We start from the raw sequence: 25533 nt of genomic DNA on the forward strand, positions 1-25533 counted from the left end.
ACTATCACTGCTACTCTTGCTCGCTCTCCCCGACTCCCCATTGCCTTGCTTCTTCTTCTACCCCTTCCCCTCCTCCCTCCTCAACCGTTTTCACCGCTCCCTCCTCTACCTCTGCTCTTCCTTTATTCCTGGTCTACCACTTCCCCTTCCCTTCCTCCCCATGGCGTCCTAGCTCTCACCGGCTCCTCGAACGCACTGCCCATCAACCTTGTCACTGTCTCCTCACCAGGTTCCTAACGACCAAGAGAAGCTTTTCCTGGCTGGAAAACTGGGAGGAAGAACCATGCGGGAGGCCGACTCTCCTGTAGCTGCTCTTTCCTCCTACTCCTCCTACCGTCCGCTGACTGGCATGCAGTTGTGCTCATGGACCTTCGCAGAAGTCGCTGTGATCAAAGTATGAACGGTCGAGGACAGTCAAGCTCTTCTTTCCGAGGTTGCTCAGAGCAGACAGCGGATCATCGAAAAGTTTTAAGATACACCCCGACGATGATCAAGGGATGAAGAGATTGGGAGGGTGAAGTATGGCCGGGGCTGAGTTGATTTCCCATCATGTAATATTCACAAGTCGTCGAAACATGACGACGGTTGCAGGCAGAGCATGCAAGTCAGAATCAATGAATATGACTGCTGTCAGTCCCTCTTTCAACTTCTGTACATGTCTGCACTCCCTCTCATGCCCCGCAGAGTTGGAGGCAGACCGGATGGCCTACTGGCAGGACTGTCTGGTTCTGAAGAGCACAAGTCAGAGCGAGAGACGGGGGACAAGACGAAGGAGAAGTTGAGAGGAAGGGGGGGAGAAGACGGAGCGCAGAGAAGTAAACGATGGATCTTAAAGAGGAGTGGGCGATTCAAAAAGGAGGGAGCGTGGGTGATGGAATAGGAAGAGGGTGAGGAACCTGATAGACAAGGTCTGGATTGAGTGAGAACAGCGACTTCAGCGTCATCTGCGCCATTGCTGCCACCATCGTCGTCAGAAACTTGAGCACTTTTCACGCATTGCGGGCGGAGAACAAGGGGAGGGAGTGATCGAAATTTTCAAGCTTACAACGAGAATGCACGGCTGAATTAAGTAGGCAGAGGAGATGGAGGTAGAGAGGGGAGGAGCAAGAAGAGGAGGAGTATAGAGTACCTGCGATGGTGACGAGAGTATCGCCGGGCTGTACGAGGTACTTGGGGCCGATGACGAACTTGTCGCCAGCTGAAAGCCTGTCGGGGTTGACCATGGGGTTGCTGTTGTACACCCTCAACCAGTTGATCTGGAAGTCGTAGCGAGCGACCTGCACGCGCCGATCACTCATGTTGTAAGGGATCGGTGAGGAGGAGGGAGAGGGGAGGAGTGAAGGAGGAGGGAATGACTGAGGTGAAGTAGAAAGAAGCATAAGCAAGTGAAGAGAAGAGTAGGAAGGAAGCATTGGGGGATCGTAAGATCAAGTCAAGTACCAGCGTGCTCAAGGTAGAGGCGTGCGGCACGCAGTATCTACATCGCTCCACGGAGTAGAGGATGCAATATCTCTTGGAGAAGACGTCAATGGAGGGATCGTTGGGCCCAAGCTTGGCAGGGTCGAACCCTGAAATGGTCGGTCTTGCGAGGAAGCATCGTAGAATGTCTCTCCCCTCCATCCCCCTACTTGGTATCCATGAGAACTGTGCTTCGTTCTTCCAGGAGTTGGTAGCCGATCCCACGACAGTCTGCACGAACTGGATGTCGTCCGCCGGGCAGTCAGCAGGGCAGTTGGAACCGCTCTCAAAGCCGTCGCAGACGCCGTTGCCGCAGCATTGCTCGGAAGGGTTGAGCCCTTGGCAGGGAACGACTGAGGCCCCGCACTCGTCGCAGACAGGCATCAGCTCCTCCATGACCTTTATGCCGAAGTTGGGAGAAGCAGCCGAGATGGACAGAGCGTACTCGCAGCCGACCGTGACGTTAGCAAAGTTGCTCATGGGAGGGCAGGGGGAGCCGGCGGGGCAGAGGTTACTGATGGACATGGCGATGTCAGGACCGGAGACTTGGATGTAGAAGCAGCGAGGAAGGGAAGTCATGCCGTTGCCCGCGTACGCCTGGAAGCAGATGGAGATCTGAGTGTCTTCCTGCCCGACTTGGGCTGTGTAGTTGTAGTAACGACGGTAGGCGAGGTTGTTGTAGGGAGAAACGCGAGGGATGGTCTCCTGGGGAGTCATAAACGAGCCCAGAGGCGCTCCGGGGTCCGAGAGCATAGCGATCATCACATCCTGTCCTGCGTTGTTGATGGTGGCGAGCAGCTGGATGGTCAAGGTGGACCCGAGGAGGACTGTGAAGATTCTGCCGTTGGGCTGGGTACCTTCTCCTTGCACCCCCGAGTTCGATGTCTCACTGTCAAGAAAGAAGGGGCTGCTTGCGATGGCGAGAGAGAAGCAGATCTTGCACGTGTCGTTGTTGGGGGGGATGCCGTAGGTTTGCAGCCACAGGGCGCCGTCCACCCCGACGCGAAGCTGCTCCGTCACCTGGTAGCAAACCTTCAAGGGTCCAACGAAGTTGGTGCTGCTGGACTCAATGCAGGGCACAGCGTTGGGGCATGAGGTGTCGGACGGCCCGCTGCACTGTAGCGAAGAGTTTGCGCACTTGAAAGGATACATCTTCATCAGATCCCACTCTAGCGCGTTCAGCACGTCGTTCCTCCCCGAGGTGGCGGTGTAGGAGGAGGTACAAGTGTCGTAGCTCGAGTCCCCGCAGGAGTACTTATCGCTCTCCCCCACAGGAGGATACACATCCCGCGGATATTTGTCAAGGGTGGGGCCTGCGACTGTGAACTTCACGTTGAGGGCCTCCGGAAGGTAGCTGTCATGCGCATGCACGGGAAACTGATACAGGGTCCCTGCCTTTGCAAACTCCCTGTTGCAACATTTGTTGTTGGTACAGGCGCAGTTCTCCAAGCCACAACACTCGCAACAAGTCTCAGAGCAGTCAAGGTACTTCGTCGGTGAGATGAAAGAAGGAGAGGGGTTTGGCAAGGGCGGACGGCTGTATACAAAGAAGCATGATGGGCTCGATCGCAGCGCCTTGAAGCTAGCTGCTGACCCCACGTCTACCGTGTCCTCTGCTTCAAAGCAGAACTGAAATAGCCCCACCTGCGACAGATCTTCGCATTGTGGCCTCCATGCTATCTCGATGTAGTTCAAGTTCGATTCCACATGCTGAGTGTACGACACGCCTTTCGGCAAGTCTGTCGACGGAGCGATGTACCGCAGTCTCTGCCCCGTCTCGATACACTCTGCTGGCTTAGTGTTGACATCGTTCTGGAAGTACACCTTGAACGTGGGTGTAGTGCTGTTGAATATCCACTGATTCTCTCCGCACTGGATCTGCACGCTGTTGACATTCGTAGTCGTGAGAGGGAAAGCAAACTTGGGCGCATGCCAGTTCGAGGTCCCCGGAGCCAAGATCTTCACCAAGAAGTCTACTGTCACCCCCATCTCCTTGCCTGAGATGTACGTGTACGCTACCACAGTCACCTGAAAAGTCCCTTCCCTGTTCACGTCGAAGTCGAACTGATCTCCTCGGATCCTCACGGGCAGTGAAGACGTCGACGTCGCTTGTACCTCTGTCAAGGTGCACCGAGCGCTGTCGTATCGCTGCAGCACTGACGGCGGAGCCGTGCCCGAGTAGCACTTGTACGCTCCCATCTCCCGGATCGTGCCCAATCGGTAATCTGAAAACAAGCAGGTCAGGCGAGGTCAAGTACCATAGCTAGGGTCATGACTCACAGATGGGATAGCTGGCCTCTTGATGATATGCTTGCAAGGTAAACGATCGATAGCAACTGCTTGACAGACATATCGTAGAAGCACAGGCTGAGTTCTCTGTCTGCGGGGAAGCTGATCGTAACACTGTCACATCGGGCATGTTCCACCGGATCGATGACTTGTACAGCGGCACTGAGCCAGTACTCGGCACCGTCACTGCTGCTCGCACATGAAATGGCCAGAGCGGGTTATTCTGCACCAAGTAGTCTCCGTTGGTAGCCACGGCTCCTTCCGCTTGTTGCCGGCAGCAGCCCTCGAAATATACCTGAAACCGTCTCACGTCAGTATCGTCTGCGAGGCCCCCGTACCGCCTTCTTCTCCTCTCACCGTGTAGTCTCCTCCGCTCGGAAAGTCCACCTGGAAAGAGTACCGCGCAAACACGCGTCTATCGAAAGGGTTGGTCGACGACTGTGCCTTAGGCTCGGATATGCGAGTAATCTGGAAAATGTAGAAGTCGTTTGCTCCCGCCGAGCACGGCGAGACTGGGCAGGAGACGACGCCTTGAGCAAGCTCAAGCCCTGGCATGTACGTCGCGTCCCCCAGGCCGTGGTACCATCCGATCCTTCTGTACCTCTGCGGGCCATCGCCCGACAGCGATCCCTTGTACAACCTGGAAGAAACATCAGCATCACTGTTGACGGTGCCTTCAAGCCTTGCCTCAGGTCCTTCACAGCTCCCCCCGTGTTGTTGTAGGTCTGTACGTCTGTTGCCACGGTTTGCAACATGATCGTCGTATCATCACTCAATATGGCCCACGAGCAATGCAGCGACACGCCGATCGATCTAGGGTTACTCCTCGCTTCCTTGCATACGCTGGGGAACAGAGGATCATAGAAGCCTCCTGTGAAGTCTTTTGTGTTGCTTCGGTAGCATGTCTTCCACTCGATCTCGCAGAAACGGTATGTTTGCCCTGCACAACGTCATCAACACCAACATCGAAACATCGCAACGAGCAAGAAACTTCACCTTGACAAGTCCCCAGCAGGCAGGCTAGGATGACAGCTGCAAGTCCAGACGACGGCCAGCATCGCATGCCATGACGACCATCCAGCCCTCTCCTCCTCCCTCCCTCGCCCTCGCCCTCCTCCTGCATCGCCCGCGCCGGCCGGTGAGGAGCCTCACCCATGGCGCCTCTTCGCCCCGGACGCCGCCTTGACTAACCCCACCCCTCATCTTTTCCTTGTCCACTACCCCCTTTCATTTACCCCTTCTGTTTCCTAGGAAACTACCCCTCCGATTTATGTGTCGCGCGCAAAATAAACAAAATCAAGTTTGTTGTAATCGACAACACCAGGTACCCCACCCCCTTTCTGAATGGTCTTATCTCTACCCCTACCCCTGTCCACGTGTACAGGATCATGGGAAACAGACCCCTGAAGTTGCACCCCTTTTGGTAGAATGCGACCAAAAATGCAGAACGATGTCAGAACGATGTCGGAGGCGCAGCAGAACGATGTCGGAGGCGCGTGAGCGACGACAGGAGCGGGCGTTTGACCTGATAGAGAGCAAAGTTATGGCTGATAACACGATGAGAATGTACACCAGCAAGATCAGTCGGATCGTGAGTCTGCTCGTGAAGGTCCTCCCAATAGCATGCGAAAACTTTCAGTGCCTGTCTGGAGAGCTCGTAACAAACACCGAATTACAATGCTGGCAAAACAGAAGAGTTGCGTCGTTGAGGGCAGGCGATCGGTTGGAGGGACCCGAAGATAACGAAGAACAACAAGAGTTGGTGGGGGTGAAGGTCTGGAGGCTGAGGAGGACCAGGTCAAGTAGGAGGACCAGGAGGACCAGGACCAGGAGGACGAGGCACAAAATCCTGAGAACACCGATTCACAAGGGGAGGATGTGAATTTCTCATGTTACCAGGCCAGCAAACAGACGATGTCGGTAGGATCGCTGCAACGGTACAAGAGCGCCCTGAAGGTATACTAGTTGTTGGACGAAAGTCTCAATCGACTCATCAAAGGCTATGCCAGGGTGGTTGCCCGAAAGATATCCATGGGCATCATGAAACAAGGCAAGAGCGGGTAGGCATTGAAAGAGTATGGACTTGTCTGTGAAAAGATGATCCAACTCCGTTCAGACGTTATTATGCGAGAAGTAGGATCAACAGGCATGTTCGGGTTTGCTGCCACAACCATCATGTAGAACTGTTGCTGTGGGAGCGAGGTATTAGACATTCTACATCTCCAGCACTTTGATTGTGAGAACGACTGCTTGAAGTTTGACCATCATGAAAACGAAGTTGTACCAAGGAGGGGTTGACGCCGACACTCTTTCTCTGAGAGCAAGGCATGTCTTGGCAGCTACAAGAGGTGTTTACCCGTCTTCCTTGCGCAGATCTTGAACCATCATCCAGTCTGATGCTTCCTAGTCACCACTTCCTGTAGAGATCTCCTGGCTTTTGGGTTCAAGGGATCGCAAACAATGCAATTCCTGAAAGAGTTGAGGTAGCGTTACATCAGTTTTGCCATGGGAAATGTCAAGAATGTGGTATGACAGGCAGTGGAGCTTCCGATGCATGTCATGAATGTTGGTGAGATCAGAAAACTACGAGAAAATCGAGCGCTGGGACTCAAGCTGCTATGTAACACCGTGAAAGTAGTTGTAGCTTGCTTGCCCGAAGAAATCTTTCGCTTGATCATGACGAGTATTGAGGCTAACGGACGTGTTGCTCTTGCTGAGGGAAACGTTGAGAAGCTGCGAGAGGAAATGACTGCTATGATGAACCGAGGCTTCCATGAGATCATGGCAGGACTGCAGCCGTCACGACAGATACAGGCGATGAGGCGACGGTGAGGGGAGGGGGAGGGAAAGCGCCGGGAATGTTGTTGCTCAACGACAGGACAGGCAGGATGATTGAAGGCGAAACATTCACGTGGGGAGGAATGGTACAACCCGTTCCTCAGGGCTTCATTTTCCCACAGAAGACACCTTGCAGGAGTTGATGGTAACGATGGAATTCTGGGCAAGAGGAGAAGATAGATGGTGAACGGTTGCGCCTTGGTCCACTGTAACGGTTGGAGGGAATCAAACTGGTGTGTTCCAACAAGAGATAGAATCTTTGCAAATCAAAAGCAGTCATGTTGACCATCGAAGAGATTGGTAGAGGACTTGCGCATCTGAGTTCTGAAATTAGAATAGACCATCTGAACTATTCAGATTGTTCAATCATGGTTACGTTGAACTTGTCAAACAAAGGTATGGAGAAGATGCATGGAGAACAGAGAGAGAGAGGGGTTCACTGAGCTTTCATACACAACTCTGTACAAGAAGTTATGTCGAAGCAACAAAGGTCGAATGTACAAGAGGAAGAGAAATGTAGAAGGGGACCAAACTGAACGGCCGCAGCGATGTGCGAGAGAATGTTTCATTTCGAATGGATGCTGACAGCATTCATGGCAGGAGAAGAACAACCTCTGAAGGGGTACAAGGGAAATGCAGCTGCTACATTGAACGTTGAGTCTGACATGGAACATTGGCGATGGATGTCAAATACACTGAATGATATTTGAATGGAAGACTCGTCGAATCAAACATTGTGATGCTGCAAAATACTTAGATTACACAACAAGCAAGAGAAAGAGTTGAGGGCTTCACGTCTATAGAGGTAATGAGAATGTAGATCGAGATGAGATCAAGATTGCATTGTACATCCAATCGTGGCATGACATATACGGCGTGATGAAAATGGTCGACGGTCGTGTGTATGATCGAAAAGTTGATTGAGTGATATTGCAAAGTTTGAACTGAACATGTTGAGATCTGTGTGGTGAGAATTGGGATCGATCCACAGAAGATGGTCATACTCCCAACCTTCTACGTGAAGAGAATCATGAAATATCTCAGGCATATACATTTTGTGTTCATGTCAAAAGAAGCTTCTGCTGTTGGATTTCGCAATGGGCGGGTCCGATCACAAAGTGACGGTCGACTTCTTGTGTTGAGTTACGATGCTGAATGAGTAGAGCTTGTACAAGTCCGACACTGATCGCAATAGCGCATGCATTCTCCTCTCACTGGCATCTCCTCTCAAAAACAATGGAGCTGCTGGCTAGGCACCAGCTAGACCAAGCTCAGAAAGCAGACCCCAAGTAAGAAAACTCTTCCTGCACATGGGAATTCGACTCAGTCACGAGGCAATACAACTTGTCAACTTTTTCGTGCTTACCTCATCTCATCGTAGACGAAGCAAACAGCCTCCGCCTGTTTACCAGAAATGTCAGCGACAGAGACAGCAACTGTCTCCCACACAGCAGATCAGCAGTGCAGAACATACTTGCTCATTTCTCTTCACACCTCCTAGCTCCCAAATGCATGCATGTCCAAACTGGCATACCCAAACTTCCCATACATTCGTCACCATTGAAGCCCCCAGCCCCCCTGCGAGGATTGTAGCTCAGAAGCATGGTGCATTTTGTGCAGAGGATTTTTACCTGTGATGAATGAAAGATTTCGGGGAACTGCTGATACAGAAGGTAGGTGAAGGTTACTGATGATATGGGTCCAAGTAGCATTGAGGACACAGTGGTCAGAAAGGCCCACCCTTGACTGGAATAACTGAGAGCTCTCAAGAAAGAAGGGGCTGCTTGCGATGGCGAGAGAGAAGCAGATCTTGCACGTGTCGTTGTTGGGGGGGATGCCGTAGGTTTGCAGCCACAGGGCGCCGTCCACCCCGACGCGAAGCTGCTCCGTCACCTGGTAGCAAACCTTCAAGGGTCCAACGAAGTTGGTGCTGCTGGACTCAATGCAGGGCGCAGCGTTGGGGCATGAGGTGTCGGATGGTCCGCTGCACTGTAGCGAAGAGTTTGCGCACTTGAAAGGATACATCTTCATCAGATCCCACTCTAGCGCGTTCAGCACGTCGTTCCTCCCCGAGGTGGCGGTGTAGGAGGAGGTACAAGTGTCGTAGCTCGAGTCCCCGCAGGAATACTTATTGCTCTTCCCCACAGGAGGATACACATCCCGCGGATATTTGTCAAGGGTGGGGCCTGCGACTGTGAACTTCACGTTGAGGGCCTCCGGAAGGTAGTTGTCATGCGCATGCACGGGAAACTGATACAGGGTCCCTGCCTTTGCAAACTCCCTGTTGCAACATTTGTTGTTGGTACAGGCGCAGTTCTCCAAGCCACAACACTCGCAACAAGTCTCAGAGCAGTCAAGGTACTTCGTCGGTGAGATGAAAGAAGGAGAGGGGTTTGGCAAGGGCGGACGGCTGTATACAAAGAAGCATGATGGGCTCGATCGCAGCGCCTTGAAGCTAGCTGCTGACCCCACGTCTACCGTGTCCTCTGCTTCAAAGCAGAACTGAAATAGCCCCACCTGCGACAGATCTTCGCATTGTGGCCTCCACGCTATCTCGATGTAGTTCAAGTTCGATTCCACATGCTGAGTGTACGACACGCCTTTCGGCAAGTCTGTCGACGGAGCGATGTACCGCAGTCTCTGCCCCGTCTCGATACACTCTGCTGGCTTAGTGTTGACATCGTTCTGGAAGTACACCTTGAACGTGGGTGTAGTGCTGTTGAATATCCACTGATTCTCTCCGCACTGGATCTGCACGCTGTTGACATTCGTGGTCGTGAGAGGGAAAGCAAACTTGGGCGCATGCCAGTTCGAGGTCCCCGGAGCCAAGACCTTCACCAAGAAGTCTACTGCCACCCCCATCTCCTTGCCTGAGATGTACGTGTACGCTACCACCGTCACCTGAAAAGTCCCTTCCCTGTTCACGTCGAAGTCAAACTGATCTCCTCGGATCCTCACGGGCAGTGAAGACGTCGACGTCGCTTGTACCTCTGTCAAGGTGCACCGAGCGCTGTCGTATCGCTGCAGCACTGACGGCGGAGCCGTGCCCGAGTAGCACTTGTACGCTCCCATCTCCCGGATCGTGCCCAATCGATAATCTGAAAACAAGCAGGTCAGGCGAGGTCAAGTACCATATCTAGGGTCATGACTCACAGATGGGATAGCTCGCCTCTTGATGATATGCTTGCAAGGTAAACGATCGATAGCAACTGCTTGACAGACAAATCGTAGAAGCACAGGCTGAGTTCTCTGTCTGCGGGGAAGCTGATCGTAACACTGTCACATCGGGCATGTTCCACCGGATCGATGACTTGTACAGCGGCACTGAGCCAGTACTCGGCACCGTCACTGCTGCTCGCACATGAAATGGCCAGAGCGGGTTATTCTGCACCAAGTAGTCTCCGTTGGTAGCCACGGCTCCTTCCGCTTGTTGCCGGCAGCAGCCCTCGAAATATACCTGAAAGCGTCTCACGTCAGTATCGTCTGCGAGGCCCCCGTACCGCCTTCTTCTCCTCTCACCGTGTAGTCTCCTCCGCTCGGAAAGTCCACCTGGAAAGAGTACCGCGCAAACACGCGTCTATCGAAAGGGTTGGTCGACGACTGTGCCTGGGGCTCGGATATGCGAGTGATCTGGAAAATGTAGAAGTCGTTTGCTCCCGCCGAGCACGGCGAGACTGGGCAGGAGACGAAGCCTTGAGCAAGCTCAAGCCCTGGCATGTACGTCGCGTCCCCCAGGCCGTAGTACCATCCGATCCTTCTGTACCTCTGCGGGCCATCGCCCGACAGCGATCCCTTGTACAACCTGGAAGAAACATCAGCATCACTGTGACGGTGCCTTCAAGCCTTGCCTCAGGTCCTTCACAGCTCCCCCCGTGTTGTTGTAGGTCTGTACGTCTGTTGCCACGGTTTGCAACATGATCGTAGTATCATCACTCAATATGGCCCACGAGCAATGCAGCGACACGCCGATCGATCTAGGGTCACTCCTCGCTCTCTCGCATACGCTGGGGAACAGAGGATCATAGAAGCCTCCTGTGAAGTCTTTTGTGTTGCTTCGGTAGCATGTCTTCCACTCGATCTCGCAGAAACGGTATGTTTGCCCTGCACAACGTCATCAACACCAACATCGAAACATCGCAACGAGCAAGAAACTTCACCTTGACAAGTCCCCAGCAGGCAGGTTAGGATGACAGCTGCAAGTCCAGACGACGGCCAGCATCGCATGCCATGACGACCATCCAGCCCTCTCCTCCTCCCTCCCTCGCCCTCGCCCTCCTCCTGCATCGCCCGCGCAGGCCGGTGATAGAGGCTTGTGTCGTGTGCTCACTTTTGACCAGTAACTATCTTTTTTTACCTCTCACCCACCTCAAGTAAAGAGACTTCCGGTTTCACTTATGAGGGAACGGTTTCACTGAGTCAACGTTCACCGGGTTATGCCACGGTTGCCCGGGACCGGCCCGGGCTGAGTAGTTTCAAAGGCTCTGGTCTGCAACCGTTCACTGGCTCGGGTTTTAGTTTTCGGAATCGTACAAGTTGCTTTCCTCAGTGACTCTTGTAGGCTCAAGTTTCGAGATTCGGCACTCGGAGGCTCATCAAACCGACTCAAGTTAGTAAGGACAGTAGTCAGTGATGATCATGGGTTCGTGCGACTTGAATGGTAGCTGCTGGCTTTCAACTTGCGCTGACATTCACGGCCATAGGACGCATCCTACCATTCCGCTTTCGGATTAGAATTAGGTGAGCGATCAAGGAGCATCATTGCAACGGGAGTGAAAGGAACCAGACAATGAGACTGGTTGTACCAAAACTCTCAAGTCGGTTGAAGGTTAGTTCCCAGCTCTCGGGTTGTGCATCCTTCGCTCGCAAGAGAAGCACCCAGGGGTCGAGCAGAGGCTTGCAAGCAGCGATACGTTCGCTTGCTAGGAACAGCTGAGGGAGAAATTGAAACGAGAGTAACTCAGTGTACCAACACACCAGCCCAGCTTCACTGGAAGCGCAGGCAACATAAGACACTTAGGCAGCGACGCCACTTCTACCAGTCTTGCTGGTGTCAACGATGATGCCTCCCTCAGCATCGACCTCGACTGCAAACACGGTGGCCGGAGAGTTCTTGGCGCCTCCGACCTGGAGCAGCATAATTGTTAGGACGAGCAGCATGCAACAAGCATCAGGTCTACGTTGCCGATGAAGCCTCCAAGAGCCTGAGTGCCAGGGATGCCCAGAACTCCCGTGCTCCACTCCACGCACTTGCCATCGTCGAGCTTGAACTTGCTGTAAAACGTAAAACAGGCGGCGGGGGCGGCAGAACAGCACACCTTCCGTGGAACTTGCACTTGATGCAGGGACCATCGTCGGAGATCTCACCCTGAGAAGCAGTCAACAGCAGCTACAGCAGGCGTCTCGGACTTCACCGTCTTCATGGGAAGACCCAAGTGAGGGCACTTAGGGCTCAGAGCATACACGGTGCCCTTGTGGTTGACTACCATGACGTCCTGATCGCCGACCTTGGTGATCTTACGCTCGCCTGCGATCCAGTCCACTCAGTCATGCATGGCAAGGACAGCTGCCTATCGTCGGCACCTGGAGGGATTTCGTTGACGTTTCCGACCTAGAGGACAACAGGGGTCCAAGGCAGGTCAGAGCGCGCAACGAGGAGGGAGCAGCACAAGAAGCTACCTTCTCTCCCGCCATGCGAGGTCCCCGGAGGCTCAAGGAGCGAGTCTTCATCAGGCTCACTCCTGCTGGAGCGAACCCGAACGCTCCTGGAACGCATGCCGCGATCGCCGCTCCCACCAGCGCCTTGGAGAGCATTTTTATGACACTTAAAGGGGCTGTCCGCCCTCGTCCCCATATGACCCACCGCCTTCGGCGAACCGGGCGGGCTCTGGGGCGGGCTGGACTCCCGTGGGTCTGGGTGAAATGGTCGATGCGTCTGCATGGTCACAAGGGACCGTCTCTGCTCCCGCGCCATGGGCGACAGGGAGGAGGAGGAGGAGGAGAGAAGAGGAGGATGAGGAGAGCGCGGTGAGAGGAAGCGGCACGGGTTTCATCTCGAAACTGCTCGACTCGCAGAGAGGAGCGGAGAGGAGCTGAAGAAACATGCTGTTGCTTCCTGTCGCTGCTTCATGAGCTCCGATCCGAGAGAGAGGAAGAGGAGCTCAACGGTGTGCATGGTCAGGGTCAGGGTCAGGGTCAGCCCTTCGCCATGGTATCCTCTCGTGCCCCTCGTTCTATTTTGGTCTTGTGCCATGACCGCCCTGCCTACCCCCTTCTGGAGAGCGAAGGCGCGCCATAGCAGTCTCTGTCTCCACCTCGTGGGAGGCTTCAGCGCGTCTGAACCTCCTCCTGAGAGAAATGCTAGTAACGAATGGGCTAGGAAGCAAGCAGAGAGGTTCAGAAAGAGGATGAACGCGGATCTGCACAAGGCCTCCAGGTCGGGAGACGAGGCCCATGTCACTAGGCTGCTTCAGAAGGGAGCTCAGGTGAACTATGTGTCTCCCCTTGTCAACGACAATGCCGGGCCCTGGGACATGCAGGGCTGGACTGCCATGCACTGCGCTGCCTACTGGGGCCACGCGCAATGTGTGGAGACGTTGTGGGATTGGGGGGCGAGTTTGAGGGCAAGGACCGCGATCCACAACATGACTGCACTGCACCTTGCAGCTGTCAACGGGCATGCAGATGTTGTCGACATGCTCTTGGACCGCGGGGCTGAGAAGGATGCGGTGACGTCTGAGCATGATGGGGGGGGGCGACGGACGGCAGCGCATCTTGCTGCCATGCACGGTCACCACGTTGTGATCCGCATGCTGTGGCAGTACGAGTTCAACTTCACAGTCGAAGACGCTGCAGGGATGAGGGCCGTGGACTATGCGAGGGAGAACCAGGATCAGGAGGGAGTCGCGCTGCTGGAAAGGGCAGAAAGGGGAACGGAGGTGGTACAGCGGCTGACGGGCAAGGACAAGTCCCGTGTCTACATCAAGGGCAAGTTGCTCGAGGCTGATAAGAGACCCAAGGAAGGCGTTCGAGTCTTCCCCCGCGAGCTCCCGATATGCTCGGACTCGACGGCCACTGAGTCAGGCTATTCCAAAGGAGGAGGGTACTACCAGAACTACTGCAGCCGTATCGTGTCCAAGTACCCGATCTACGAGCCTCTGACTTGCACGTCGAGTGCCCCGATGACGGAGTTGGATGGCAAGAAGGTGCCTTACTTCGAGAAGTACTGGCATCCTCGCATGAGCCTCAAGCGCCTGGGCAGGCAGATGGATATGGGAGAGATGCTTGCGCCGGAGTTCACCTCCTTCCCTTCCACAGCCTCCAAGAGGAGAAGGTCGCAGGACAGCGAGCTGCTGGAGGGACAAGGCAACGAGGGGCACGAGAGGGGGAGTTCGATACTGGATACCTTGAGGCGAACGCACGAGGAAGTGAAGGAAAACTTGCCAACGGGAGAGCAGACGCCTGGCCAGGAGCGGGGGATGTACAACGCGATGCCGTCGTGCAGCGACTCCCTGGAGGAGGAAGGAACATGGGTCCCCAGGTAGGAGATCCTCCTTGAGCTGTCCGCTGATCATTGAGCCTGCTCCCTACCAGGGACAAAAAAGGAATGCAGGGTGATCCTGAAAAGCAGGAGGTTGAGAAGTAAGAAAATCTCTCGTTTGCACGTGAAACTAACGCTCTCCCTAGTTTTTGGTCGAATTTTTTGTCATAGAGGAGGCGGCGGAAGGAGGGAAGGAGCAACGAAGAGACGGGGGGAAGGGGGGAGGTATTGGGAAAGAATGGAGGGAGGTAGAACAGGATAAGTGTTCTCAATTGCTTGCCCATGAAATGCAAATGAGACTTGTATAAATTGGAAGTGATGTGAAATCGAGATAAGCATTGTCTTGATTTACTGAGAACAAGATAATTTACACCCGCGCGATCGCTCAACCCATTTCTTGGATTAACAAGCTACATCCCCCCCGGTCAAGTTGGATTCCTGACAGTCGTCGACAGTCAGATCGCACTCTACCAGCTTTACAGCAAAGAATGGGATGATGAAAAGGGAGAGGGAAGAGGAGGAGGGAGAGGGGGAGGAGGAGGCTGAAGGAGAAACGGACCCTTACCTTCAGCAGTGGCAAGATGTCCTTGAGGAGGAACTCACACTCAGGAAGAACAGGTTCACTGCAGATATCCCGAGGAGGGCGGACAAGCTCCGCGCATGCCTGAGAGCAAGTCAAGGCTCCTCGTCCTCCTCGCTGCGCATGCGCGCACCCGGATCGCCAGCAAGATCTTCTTCTTCTTGGAGACGACCGTCCTTCTTGAGATGCTATCGAACGAATTCTTCTTGAGCTTTGTACCTTTGGTAAGGAGCAGATGGTCAGGCAAGCAGGTGTGGAGGGAGAAGGAGGCAGGCAGGCATCGATGATCGATGCTAGAGGGGAGCGAGGTGGTGGGAAAGGACAGAGAGGCAAGCTAGGCGACAGAAGGATTGGCAGGACAGCAGAAACAGAAGTACAAGGAGTGGAAGGAGGATACATGCATGTTACCGATCTCAGAGTATATCAGACGAGCAGCTCGGATCGCAACCCGGCACGACAGCGGCAGCATGGAGATCCCATGATCCGCACGTTGGTAGAGCATGTCGGCCCTGACCTGCTCGCCGTTCCCTCCCATCAGCCACTTCCTCCACCGCACCAACAAACTCACCAGTAGCCTCTCGATCACTCTGGCGAGCCCAGGGCTGTGCCGCGGTTCCCTCAGCAGGTCCTTAGGGTCAATCCCCTCCTCCCTCAGCCACTCCGAAGGCAAGTAGACCCTCCCATTCCTCGCGTCCTCCCCCACATCGCGCGCGATGTTAGTCAGCTGCATCGCTGCCCCGAGGTCGAAGGCCCGGGCAAACGTGACTCCGCACTTCCCCCCCATCAGGATGGTCATCATCCCCCCAACGCTCGCAGCCACTCGGGCAGAGTAGGCGATCACGTCGCTATAGCTCTCGTACTTCACCTTGTCCAGGTCCCAACGGAATCCCTCCAGCATCGCATCCAGCAGCGACTTTGGGATCTCGAAGGCACGCACCACAGCTGAGAACGCTCGGTCCACCTGGTTGTCATTGGGGTTCCCGTCATAGGCATCTGCCAGTCGCTTCTCGAGCAGCTGCAGCCGAAGCTTCGCTCCTTCCACGTTCCCCTCGTCCACATCATCGTCAGCCTTGCGGCAGAAGGAGTAGAGGGCTATAGCCGGCCCTCGCATCCAGCTAGGGAGGAGGAGGCTGGCGAGGAAGAAACTCTTCGAACCCACCCTCATGACGTCCTCACAGAAGACCACGTCTGAGTCCCAGGTGGGGTCGTACTGTCTCAGCAGGGAGAGGCGAGCAGCGAGGTTGTTCGTTTCGTCGCTGTAGATGACATGCCCGAGGAAGCGGATGGCGGAGAAGCCGACAGCGAAGTTGAAGGCGACGTAGAAGAAGTTGGAGATGATGATGATGGCGTTGTCGTGAGTTGACTCGATGTAGAGCTTGACAGGATCCCCGATGAAAGACTTGATGATGGAAACGATAACCCACCCGACAAGAGAGTACGAGATCAGCCACATCATGAAGATGAGCAGCCTGGCGTTGGATATGCTCTTTGACATGATGATGCTCGAAGGGGCTAGCCGTCTTCGGATGTCAAGTTGAGGTTTCTCACAGCCAAAGATTCACGTTGGACCAAGGCTCATCACAGAAGCGGAAGATGGGGGATGAAAGGCGATCCGAGCAAGTGTCCTGGAACAAGAGAGCAAGTCAGAAGGGCGGGTCGTGGAGATTCGTGGAGGCAAGTACAAGATGAGGCTAGTGGGGAGAGGAGATAGTGTCGAAGGTATGCTGCAGGAGTTTTCCTTGCATGAACTAGCTAATGCATTGTTGTTTCTATGCTGTTCTCACGCGGAGAACCATCAGGTAATCGATCACGGTAAGCTAAACACCGATGCAATTGGTACAGGACTATCAGTGGAAGGGAAAACTGATTTTTGTTCTGAGAACAAGTGAGACGTCTGAAGAACAATCTGCCGCTCTGAAAGAAATGGTTCCTTCTATATCAGTACCAGCCAGGACCATACAAGCTTTCGCCGACATGAACGACAGTTTCAGAATTGCCTACTGGTTCAACAGGAGATCTTCAAGTGATATCTCCTTAGAAATCGTCTACTTTATCTCCGGCATCTATGGAAAGATTGATGTCACACTGTCTACATATTACTCAGGACATTGAAATAGTTGTAGCTATCACAGATTTCTATCTCATGTTCTCTTCTAATCTTCTTCTCCTCTTCTTCTCCTCTTCTTCTCCTCTTCTTCTCCTCTTCTTCTCCTCTTCTCCTCCTCTTCCTATCTTCTCCTCTTCACATCCAATCTCATTCTCGTCTTGTTTGCTTCTCGTCATCAAATCGTCTGATCCTCTCGTCATCTCATCGTCTGATCCTCTTGTCGTCCATGTCGCTTCCCTGCCTCCCCGCTCTTCATCTGAGGCATCGGCCATGCCTTGAGACTCAACTCGTTGGTCGCGTGAGGGGTTCCGGCAAAATGCTATTTGGGTTGATTTGATGGAAATATTTGTCTCGAATTTGAAAGTTGTAGAAGAAAATATATATTTGGTTCATATTTCACAATTCTGCCCCATCCTTGTGAATTCCGTATGGAGCTTTTTCATGCACTCCACCCCACCCCCCGAGGAAATGAAGGTACCCTCAAATGATACCTGAACCCCTTCTTTGTACCTTTTACTACCCCGCCAAATCATACAACAATAACTGGATATTCTGAAGTACCCACCGATACGACTGGGATTTGTCAGCTACAGGACCCCCCTACCCCCTTATTTGTAGGCATTTGATGCCTTTAGGACCCCCGACTCGGAACTTGAAAGTCGGACTCTCACGGCACTCGGAGTTCAGTACACCCCCCGGGCCCCGGGCCCGGGGCCCGACTCCCCGGACTCCGGGCGCCCCGGACTGACCAACTGGCAAGTCCCCGGGCGGATCGCCTATCAATGATTACCCTACCCTACCCCCCAATATCTCTTTTAATTTGGTGGGATTACCAGGGGTGATCTGAGAGCCTCACGGCTGACTAGAAGTGGCCCTTTGCCGCTGGAAGGGCCTATTGATGACCCTACCCCTACCCCCTAAAATCCTTGGACCCCTACCTCCACCTCACCCCCCTGCTTCACAGGAAGGCACTACCCCCTGCCGAGTCTGACTTTAAAGATTTGCCGCTACTAGTGTCGCAGTGGGTGGGTGCGTTTTGAGCCCCCGGGCCTCTTTGGAGGCCGTGGAGGGAGGGGGTACTGTAGACCCCTGGTTCTTTGAAGCACAGGGGTGGTGTGTGAGCCACCGTGTGTACCGCTGGCCCTTAAGGGGTCACGGGTACCATTATTAGGTTAGGGAGGTAGGGGTGTGTCCTCATGAAGGGTAGGGTACGGGCACGGTAGGCCGTGCAAGGAGCCGAGTCTACGGTCCCTCAGTAGTAATAACGGGTAGTACTCCATTAGTTCAGTAGTGTCTGGATTTCAACGCAGGTGAAAGATAGGGGGTGGGTGTGCAGGGGGTCATATCTTCAGGGTGGGTGATGATGCAGACTAGGGTAGGGGTGGATGCGAAGGATCAGTAGTATAGGGTGACAAGAAGGGCCCGGGTTGGTTCATTTCTGAGTAAAAGTTTCATGCTGGGATGGGAGCGACAGTGATCAAGGCGGCGCAAGCCGTGGGGATAGAGGAGAAGCCAGAGCAGAAGAAGCCGGTAAGTAAGCATGCGATTGATGTCGGCGAGAGATGTCCTGTAGCTTGCTGCTCGATGCTGCGATTGCAGCGGAAGAGCATTGACTGCAGTTGAAATGATGGTGGAGAGGTTGTATCGGTGATTCATGCTGCGGTGTCTCAATTTCTAGCACTTTGAGGATGAGCCATGGAAATGATATCCTCATGTTCATTGTTAGTCGTGATATGTCCCAATTCTCTCCTCCCAAACTGTACTTTGTTCCATCTTGTTCCATTTGATTGTGATTGGCGAACACATGGCTGTGTCGATGTGTGAGTACTTGGAAGTTCAAGCTGGTGTTAACAAAGTTTTCGTTCCAGGTTCTGCCAGGAGAGGTTGAAAAGTCCATCGCCCTTGGTCGCTCTGCATTGATTCGCAATCAGAAGAAAGCAGCCATCAACCTGTGAGTCGGAACTCTCACTCCATTGAATCGACATGCTCACTTGCTATGCTCTAGCGCCCGCATATCCAAGGACAGTGACCGAGTGAGAAATCACATCGTGGATGAAGGCGGCCTCGGACCACTGATACAGATGACGCACTCCAAGTCATTGGAAGTACAAACATGCGCAGTGAAGACTCTGGCAGAGGTTGTTTGACTCGGTGGATGGGATTTCATGACTGACCTCGTGCCCGCCCAGCTCGCCAAGACGAGTAACAACAGGCAGAAGATGCTTGAAAATGGAGCGATACTTCCCCTGTTGGAAGGTCTGAAGCACAAATCCTACGAAGTCCGAGGGGTACTCCAACACAATCTTGCCATCACTTGCTCTCCCTGATTCCCTGTTCCGCAGGCTGCGGTTGCAGGGTTAGGGCAGATTGGCAGGTTGGAAGAAGCGAGGTTCCGCGTCATTGCAGAAGGAGCGACACAGGGGTGAGGGTGTGTGTCGGATCTGAGCCTCTCTCATAGCTGCCCAGGATCGTCAAGTTCTTGCTTGAGGGGGACAAGGACAATTCTTTGGAAGACGAGATCATGTGTCTGGAGACAATCTACCAACTGTCACAGCATCCCAAGAATCACACTCGAATGGTGAAGGACAACATCTTGCCAGCGCTGTTCGACGTGGTGCACTCGTCGTTGAAGTCAAACAAGCACAAGACGTTGGCCATGAAGACCATCTCCGAGCTCTGCAAACATGAGGGTAACCACAAAAAGATCATGGACTTCGATCAGCAGAGCGGGATCAAACGCATCATCAAGTTGTGCGAATATTACCATGATGCTGTCCGTATCTATGCGGCGAAATCTGTGGAGTTCCTTGCTGTCAACCCTTTCTTGGTGCAGAAACTGACAGAAGAAGGGGTGAGGACTTTGCATTTTTGTGCTTCCTTGGAGAGCCTCACCCGCAAATATCGTTACAGGTCTTGGATCCTTTGAAAGACATGATCAAGTCTGATAAGCAGAACGTCGTGGCTGCAGCAGTGCACGCTCTTTGTGCGTTAGCAAGAGATTCTCAGAACCAGGTCCTCATCGCGCGGAAGAATTTAATTCCTCATCTTCTCAAGAAAGCAAACTGCGGGGTAGACGAGATCGAACAGGGGATTACTCTCACCCTCGCACTCTTGGCGCAATCCAACATCAACCGGCCCAAGATCATGTTCCATGGAGGTTTCAAGCCTCTGATCTACAATGCACAATATGGGTCCGCCTCATTGCTTGTATGCGAATCATATTTGAACCGACCTCTGCAGGAAGACGGACGAAGTGCGGAAGCGATCTCAAAGCGTGCTGACGTCTCTCTTCAAGCTGCCGGGAGCCAAGAGAGACGAGCTCGTGCGTCGAGCTGCCAACAAGTTCAAAGAGGGACTGAAGATGCGCCGTAGTAAGAGCTGACCTGTCTTGCACCTTCCATCTCCCTGATGCACACTTACCAGCAAGCCTTGTCAGCAAAGAAGAGTACAGGGAATCCAAGGCCGTGCAGGTTTTCCCTCGAGAGGAAGGGGAGCTGGTCACTGACTCATTGCAGGCATCTCAACTTATCTTTGGACAAGGAGGAAATGACGAGGATTCGTCGGACGAGGATTGAGGGTTCGAATGATGCTCAATGTACCGCTAGTCTCAACTGTAACTGTAGTATTCTTTTTTGTTTGTTTTTTCTTTCGACTTTATTCATGTCATGTCCGGATCTGCTGACTATCAGGCATCAATGCCTCGTTGTGCAGCTTTACGAGGTCGTGCATGAAAGATCTGGTATTATGCACTGTGTTGCTCCCAAGAATCACCTGCATCCCCCGACCCTGCTGCTCCTTGTTGAACTCAGCCACGCAGCGGGCCTCTGCGTAACTCGTCCCTCCCACCATGAACACGATGAGGTTCTGTGGCCGCACGGCCGCGGTCTTCTGCTGCCCCAGGATCTTGAACTCGTTTTCCCTTAGAGCATTCAGGCCCGCAAGTTTGATGGCAGACAGCCGGGCCTGGAGCAGAGGTTCGTACCTCATGAGCACGTTGGAGACGCCCTTCAGCCCCTCCATCTGCTTCCTCACGATCGTCTTCGCTGCACCCACGACCGTGTTCTTATTGAAGATGTCGCTGCCTCTCACCGCTACCCCCGCGTACTTTCGTAGGAGGCCAACGGTTCTCAGCAGCGCATCGTCGATGCCGCAGTCCTTCAAACTTCGTTCCAGGAACCGGATCTCCCTCTCCCCCTCCAGCTGGTATCGCAAGGAGTACAGCAGCACGAGTCGCAGCTTGTCTTCAAGGGGAACGTTGTTGTCTTCCACAAACGTCTCGACGCGGTTGAAAGCCTCCGTCAGGTTTTCGTTGCACGCGAGCTCCTGCTCCAGCTCTGACATGTCGAACAAGTTCCGCTCTGAGGTCACTCTGCTCAGTGCTGACGTCAGCGTCACGTGCTTCGCCACCATCCCCTCCTGCCTCTTGAACTCAGGGTAGTTCTCCATGAACCTCTGAATGTCCTCGATGCTCTGCAGTTTTGACCTTCCGGCGCCCGACGCTATGCTGCTCCCTTCGTGCTTTTGAAACTCATCTACCACCTCCTTCAACGCTGATCCAAGCTCACCGAACACCATGTGCTGAGTTGCACGATAAAACTCGTCGTCTTGCACGTTCAACACCACCTCTTGCTGCATCATCGTCAGCACAACAAACCTCGTCGGAGGGATGTGACCGCACCTCTTTCGAGCTCGAAGCTTTCGCAACGTCCACTCGGTTGTTGGTGATCCCCAGGTTCTCGTGGATCATCGCCGTGTATGTCCAGTGGTTGAGCAGAGGCGTGACGGGATCGTCCCGTCGATCAAGGATTAGCAGCGCCGTGTTCGACTTGTTGTTGTTTCCAAAGTGAAACAAGTCGAAGTCGGAGGTGTTGTTGCCTGTTGACACTCGATCCTCTATCTCCTCGGCTATCCTCTGCGCAATCATGCTGTTCTTCTGGTACACTATGGTAGGATTCTGCTTTAGCGCCAGGAGCACTGAGATCAGCCCGTCGCAGATCCGGTCGAAGAGCTGGTGGTTCCAGGAGGGAGCCTCGAGGGGCATGCAGGAGGGCTCGTTGAGCACGAAGAGGTCGGGCGATAGAGGGAAGAAGTCCATGTAGATCTCCTGCACCTGCCTGACAACCTGCATGGCAGGGTCAGCGAGGTCTTGGTAGCCGAGGCTGCCGCACCTGACGCACATCCGCCTTGGCAAGCTCCTGGATCTGATGGTCTTGGACGGTGTTGGTGAAGAACAGGTGGTACTCGTCGAACTTTGCCTCTCCCAACTCTCGCACGAGCGCCTTCATGTTGTCAGATGTAGGGCGGAGGATGCAGATAGCCCTGAAGCCGCCGATGCTCTTCCTCCCCTCGTTGTCGATGCGATCGATGGAGTAGATCTGATACTCCAGCACCTGAGTTTGACTACAGACCAACCCGACCATGCTCATGGTTTCCTTGTCCAGCAGAAGCGCTTTCATGCCCATTACGCTGCCGATTACCTTGGTCAGGACAAACCATCTCGAAGCCGCAGTCACGTCCAGCGACATTGAGCTGTTGAGAGGGAATTTAGCGAAATGGCAGCCAGGTCAGGGACACGACAAGACAAACCTGGACGTCGACTTGCTCATCGTTGGCTTGAAATCTCTGATATCAATCTGTTGGAACGAACTTGCGATCAGAGCTTTTTACAGAATCTTTGACTACCTCTGGAATTTCATCGCCTGCTCTTCTCATTTGCATCACATTCTATCCTGCTGCTCCTGCTGCTCCTGCTGCTCCTGCTTCTGATCTTCGTGTTCCTGCTCCTTCTCCTGCTCCTGCACCTGTACTCTCCTGCTCCTGCTCCTGCTCCTGCTCCTGCTCTTTCTCCTGTACTCTCCTGCTCCTTCTCTTGCTCCTGCTCCTGCTCCTGCTCCTGCTCCTGCTCCTCACCTGCATTCATCGCGTCACCTTCCATGTTTCGCCGAGTTTTCTTCCTACATCCACACCACCTCTCACCTTATATAATTAGTAAATGAAAATATTTCAGCTAAAACTTTATCATAGTAATATTAACTCAACTTTTTCTAGAAGTATGAAAAGGGGGGATGGGGGTCATCGTCGCTGTGTGAAGAAAAATGCAGGGAGGCGAGGGGGGAGGACGATGAAGATGCGAGGAGGCGAGACAGGAGGGAGGACGGAGGAGGGAGGATCTGAACGGAGAAAGAGTGGAGATGATGGTAGAACATGCTAAAACATCTGTCCATGAGCTCGGCAAGCACTCGGGTGCTCCTCCTGTTCCTGTACGCACTGCTCTCGTGTGTCACCAGCCTAGGGGAGCAGGAGCTTCTGGGAGGGTCTGCCCACAGCAGAAGTCAAATTTCAGCTCCCCTCCTTGAGCTGAGGCGTCAAGGAGCCTGCAAGCTGGACTCACGAGCCCTGCGACCGCCAGGGTTGAGAGGAGGGGAAGGGGTTTCAGTCCTACAGCGTGCCGGGCAGGACAGCACTTCGGATCTCTTCGACAGGTTCTCGTGGAGCATGAATCTCTCCCGCTCGACACTTGATGGGGTCGAGCATCTCTCAGTTCGGATCCGACAAGCCTGCGTCAACGACGTGGTTCACCTGCACCGCATGAACCTGATCTGCCTGGCTGAGAACTATCACTCTCAGTACTTTATCGTCTCGATACTGAGGTGCCCAACGTTGACTTGGATCGCCGAGGTGCTCGAGGAGGACGCTGTGCTAGGGAGATTCTGGAGACCTGTCGGATACGTGTTCGGGAGGACTCAGCAACCTGAGAATGCGTCTGTCTACGATCTTTTCAGCCATCCGGCAGCGGACAGTGAAGTGGAAGGGCAGATAACTTCGCTTGCAGTCCTGAAGAAGTACAGGAGTCTACATCTCGGCCGCAAGCTGATCCAGCGCTGCATGACGGCCATGACGGAGTTCTACGACGTGAGGAGGTGCTGCCTGCATGTCCGGGTGAGCAACAAGGCGGCGATGAAGCTCTACTGCGATGTGTTCAACTTCCAGGTGGAAGGCGTGAGGAGCAGGTAAGGAAGAGGAGCGTGTTGTTGAGCCGTTGTACCATCTTGTGCGCCCTGCCGTGCATGAATGCTGCTCTAAATGCTGTTTCCTCGCCCTGACGTCTTGTCTGTGGTCAGGTACTACCCTGACGGAGAAGACGCCTATTTCATGTCGATGGACCTCACTGGATGGATCGCAGAGGAGCACCAGGAGTTTGCTAACCAGCAGCAGTTCATGTCAGAACATACGGCCATAGTATGAGCTTGTAATCGTATTCTTTCATCTTTCACTGTTTCACATCCATTGCTTTATGTACACCTGATCAACCGGAAACCTCATCCAAGTTGCTATGCCGATCAGCGAATATCCGGGATGTTGAAGTTTTCTAACAGCTTCTTCGTCCTTGCGTTGATCTCTTGTAACGAAATCGCTGAGATCGGCTGATCACTCGCCTGTCCGCGCTCGTCAGTTTGCCGAGCAGACGTTACATCAAGGCCACCTGTCGCGTGCTCGTCATGCCTGAGGGGCCATTGACTGGTTTCGGAGGAACGTCCTTGCCCGTGAACAAGACACTTTGGTAGTAGATGCCTTTCAGCCCGTTGTCCCACTCTACCTGTCAGAGCCTCCACGTCAATCGGAGGAGGTGCAATGGAAGCCCGAGCGAGCACCTCGCATGCGAACTTCCCTGGAAGAACTCTGGTGACCGTCCCTCCTATCATCCCTGCAATGGTAGTTCGCCTCAAACCACTGACATGTTGGACATCCTCCCCTAGCACCTGTTTGAGAGACCCGCCCAAGATCTTTCCGCAGGTGATGAGTGGAAGCTATGTATTCTTCGAACATACACACACGTATTCCTTCATAACGCGCAAGGTCACAGATAGAGTCCCTCTTTCCCCTCTGATGTACCATGACTCAGCTCTCTGCCTCCTTTGCTGGGGTGGAGACCTAGTTGCATTCGCTGCCAAAGCATGTCAAGATCCCCAGCACTAACTGATCTCACTCGACCTCCTCACGCTCCTCTCCGATCCTCCCTCCCTCCCTCCCCTTCCCTCTCCCTCTCTCCCTCCCTCCCTCCCTCCCTCCCTCCCTCCCTCCCTCCCTCCCTCCCTCCCTCCCTCTCTCCCTCCTTCTTCCTGCCCCTCAAGTTTCCTTCTTCTTCCTCCCTCTTCCTCTTCCGCTCACATGCTCATCCTTCTTTCCGAACACCGCCGAGGCCAGCGGGCGCGACATTTCGCAAAACCCACCCTCGATCGCTCAAGGGTAGTTTGTAGAAGACCACCCTCATCTTGATACCCATAAGTTCATACATACTACCGGTGGACTCGTTCACCCCACCCCTTTTATTCGTATCAAAATTGACTAGCGCAACCAAGGAATTTCTCAACAGTACGATCTCCTTACGATCAATTACGAAGGCAACGAGGGTCCAATATAATGAATAACTTTTTTAATACCAAAATCGGTTGTGAGAATCTGTTGTTTGCGTGTATCACTGTGTCTACTTTCCCTGCATGCATCTGATGCAGCGAAGTTCATGAATGAAAGCTGAGGGCTTCAAGATTGCCGTCTGGTCAAACCTCAACTTCAACTGCCTTGGGATAGTAAATTCCCTCTGCTGTCTTCCACCTGGAACAAGAGTCAGTGATCCGGACATGGCAAGGGGGAAGGAGCAGCCAGGCTTACCAGTTGTTTTCGTCTTCAACTTGCTTCCATGCAGTCACCTCCTGCTCCAAATGT

General features: G+C 53.6%; 8 protein-coding genes across 8 annotated transcripts; 3 read left to right on the forward strand and 5 right to left on the reverse strand.

Moving 5' to 3' along the window:
• Nucleotides 1–671: 671 nt before the first annotated feature.
• Nucleotides 672–4810, reverse strand: GUITHDRAFT_137863 (hypothetical protein; the record flags this gene model as incomplete). The annotated part of the gene is made up of 8 exons (XM_005833791.1): nt 672–728; nt 897–955; nt 1130–1277; nt 1441–3683; nt 3739–4042; nt 4105–4387; nt 4417–4687; nt 4744–4810. 8 exons carry the CDS (start codon nt 4808–4810, stop codon nt 672–674), a joined length of 3432 nt encoding a protein of 1143 aa, XP_005833848.1.
• A 3024-nt stretch (nt 4811–7834) lies between these two features.
• On the reverse strand, nt 7835–10809 carry GUITHDRAFT_137864 (hypothetical protein; the record flags this gene model as incomplete). Its single annotated transcript, XM_005833792.1, has 8 exons — nt 7835–7889; nt 7952–8021; nt 8080–8163; nt 8217–9683; nt 9739–10042; nt 10105–10387; nt 10410–10686; nt 10743–10809. 8 exons carry the CDS (start codon nt 10807–10809, stop codon nt 7835–7837), a joined length of 2607 nt encoding a protein of 868 aa, XP_005833849.1.
• Nucleotides 10810–11528: 719 nt separating this feature from the next.
• On the reverse strand, nt 11529–12396 carry GUITHDRAFT_86526 (hypothetical protein; the record flags this gene model as incomplete). The annotated part of the gene is made up of 6 exons (XM_005833793.1): nt 11529–11709; nt 11763–11856; nt 11901–11950; nt 11997–12109; nt 12166–12193; nt 12262–12396. 6 exons carry the CDS (start codon nt 12394–12396, stop codon nt 11599–11601), a joined length of 531 nt encoding a protein of 176 aa, XP_005833850.1. The 3' UTR covers nt 11529–11598.
• A 593-nt stretch (nt 12397–12989) lies between these two features.
• GUITHDRAFT_70110 (hypothetical protein) lies at nt 12990–13310 on the forward strand (the record flags this gene model as incomplete). The annotated part of the gene is made up of 1 exon (XM_005833794.1): nt 12990–13310. A coding segment is annotated over one exon (321 nt), but the record flags the coding sequence as incomplete, so codon positions are not given.
• Nucleotides 13311–14455: 1145 nt separating this feature from the next.
• GUITHDRAFT_94128 (hypothetical protein) lies at nt 14456–15879 on the reverse strand. Its single transcript, XM_005833795.1, has 5 exons — nt 15271–15879; nt 15111–15219; nt 14836–14921; nt 14688–14786; nt 14456–14560 (listed from the first exon to the last, which is right to left on the reverse strand). The coding sequence occupies exons 1-5, from the start codon at nt 15865–15867 to the stop codon at nt 14525–14527; spliced, it is 927 nt and encodes a 308-aa protein (XP_005833852.1). The 5' UTR covers nt 15868–15879; the 3' UTR covers nt 14456–14524.
• Nucleotides 15880–18270: 2391 nt separating this feature from the next.
• On the forward strand, nt 18271–19735 carry GUITHDRAFT_137868 (hypothetical protein; the record flags this gene model as incomplete). Its single annotated transcript, XM_005833796.1, has 6 exons — nt 18271–18339; nt 18678–18760; nt 18815–18947; nt 18999–19097; nt 19152–19231; nt 19276–19735. 6 exons carry the CDS (start codon nt 18271–18273, stop codon nt 19733–19735), a joined length of 924 nt encoding a protein of 307 aa, XP_005833853.1.
• Nucleotides 19736–20353: 618 nt separating this feature from the next.
• VPS45A (vacuolar protein sorting 45A) lies at nt 20354–22741 on the reverse strand. The gene is made up of 5 exons (XM_005833797.1): nt 22720–22741; nt 22396–22442; nt 21978–22338; nt 21488–21931; nt 20354–21438 (listed from the first exon to the last, which is right to left on the reverse strand). Exons 1-5 carry the CDS (start codon nt 22723–22725, stop codon nt 20473–20475), a joined length of 1824 nt encoding a protein of 607 aa, XP_005833854.1. The 5' UTR covers nt 22726–22741; the 3' UTR covers nt 20354–20472.
• A 563-nt stretch (nt 22742–23304) lies between these two features.
• Nucleotides 23305–24054, forward strand: GUITHDRAFT_70193 (hypothetical protein; the record flags this gene model as incomplete). Its single annotated transcript, XM_005833798.1, has 3 exons — nt 23305–23570; nt 23610–23819; nt 23931–24054. The coding sequence occupies 3 exons, from the start codon at nt 23305–23307 to the stop codon at nt 24052–24054; spliced, it is 600 nt and encodes a 199-aa protein (XP_005833855.1).
• Between the last annotated feature and the right edge of the window lie 1479 nt (nt 24055–25533).

The sequence above is a fragment of the Guillardia theta genome, assembly GCF_000315625.1.
Source record: "Guillardia theta CCMP2712 unplaced genomic scaffold GUITHscaffold_28, whole genome shotgun sequence".
Taxonomy (NCBI): domain Eukaryota; class Cryptophyceae; order Pyrenomonadales; family Geminigeraceae; genus Guillardia; species Guillardia theta.

Bases quoted from the DNA above. Each gene is read 5' to 3' on its own strand.
- VPS45A (XM_005833797.1), bottom strand. The intron at 22,339-22,395 runs GTTTGTCTTGTC...CCCTCTCAACAG, and splicing joins ATGAGCAAGTCGACGTCCAG to CTCAATGTCGCTGGACGTGA. The intron at 21,439-21,487 runs GTGCGGTCACAT...ACGATGATGCAG, and splicing joins AAGCTTCGAGCTCGAAAGAG to CAAGAGGTGGTGTTGAACGT.
- GUITHDRAFT_94128 (XM_005833795.1), bottom strand. From the start codon at position 15,867: ATGAGGGTGGGTTCGAAGAGTTTCTTCCTCGCCAGCCTCCTCCTCCCT. The intron at 15,220-15,270 runs GTGAGTTTGTTG...GGGAACGGCGAG, and splicing joins GAGTGATCGAGAGGCTACTG to CAGGTCAGGGCCGACATGCT. The intron at 14,561-14,687 runs GTAAGGGTCCGT...GACGACTGTCAG, and splicing joins ACATCTTGCCACTGCTGAAG to GAATCCAACTTGACCGGGGG.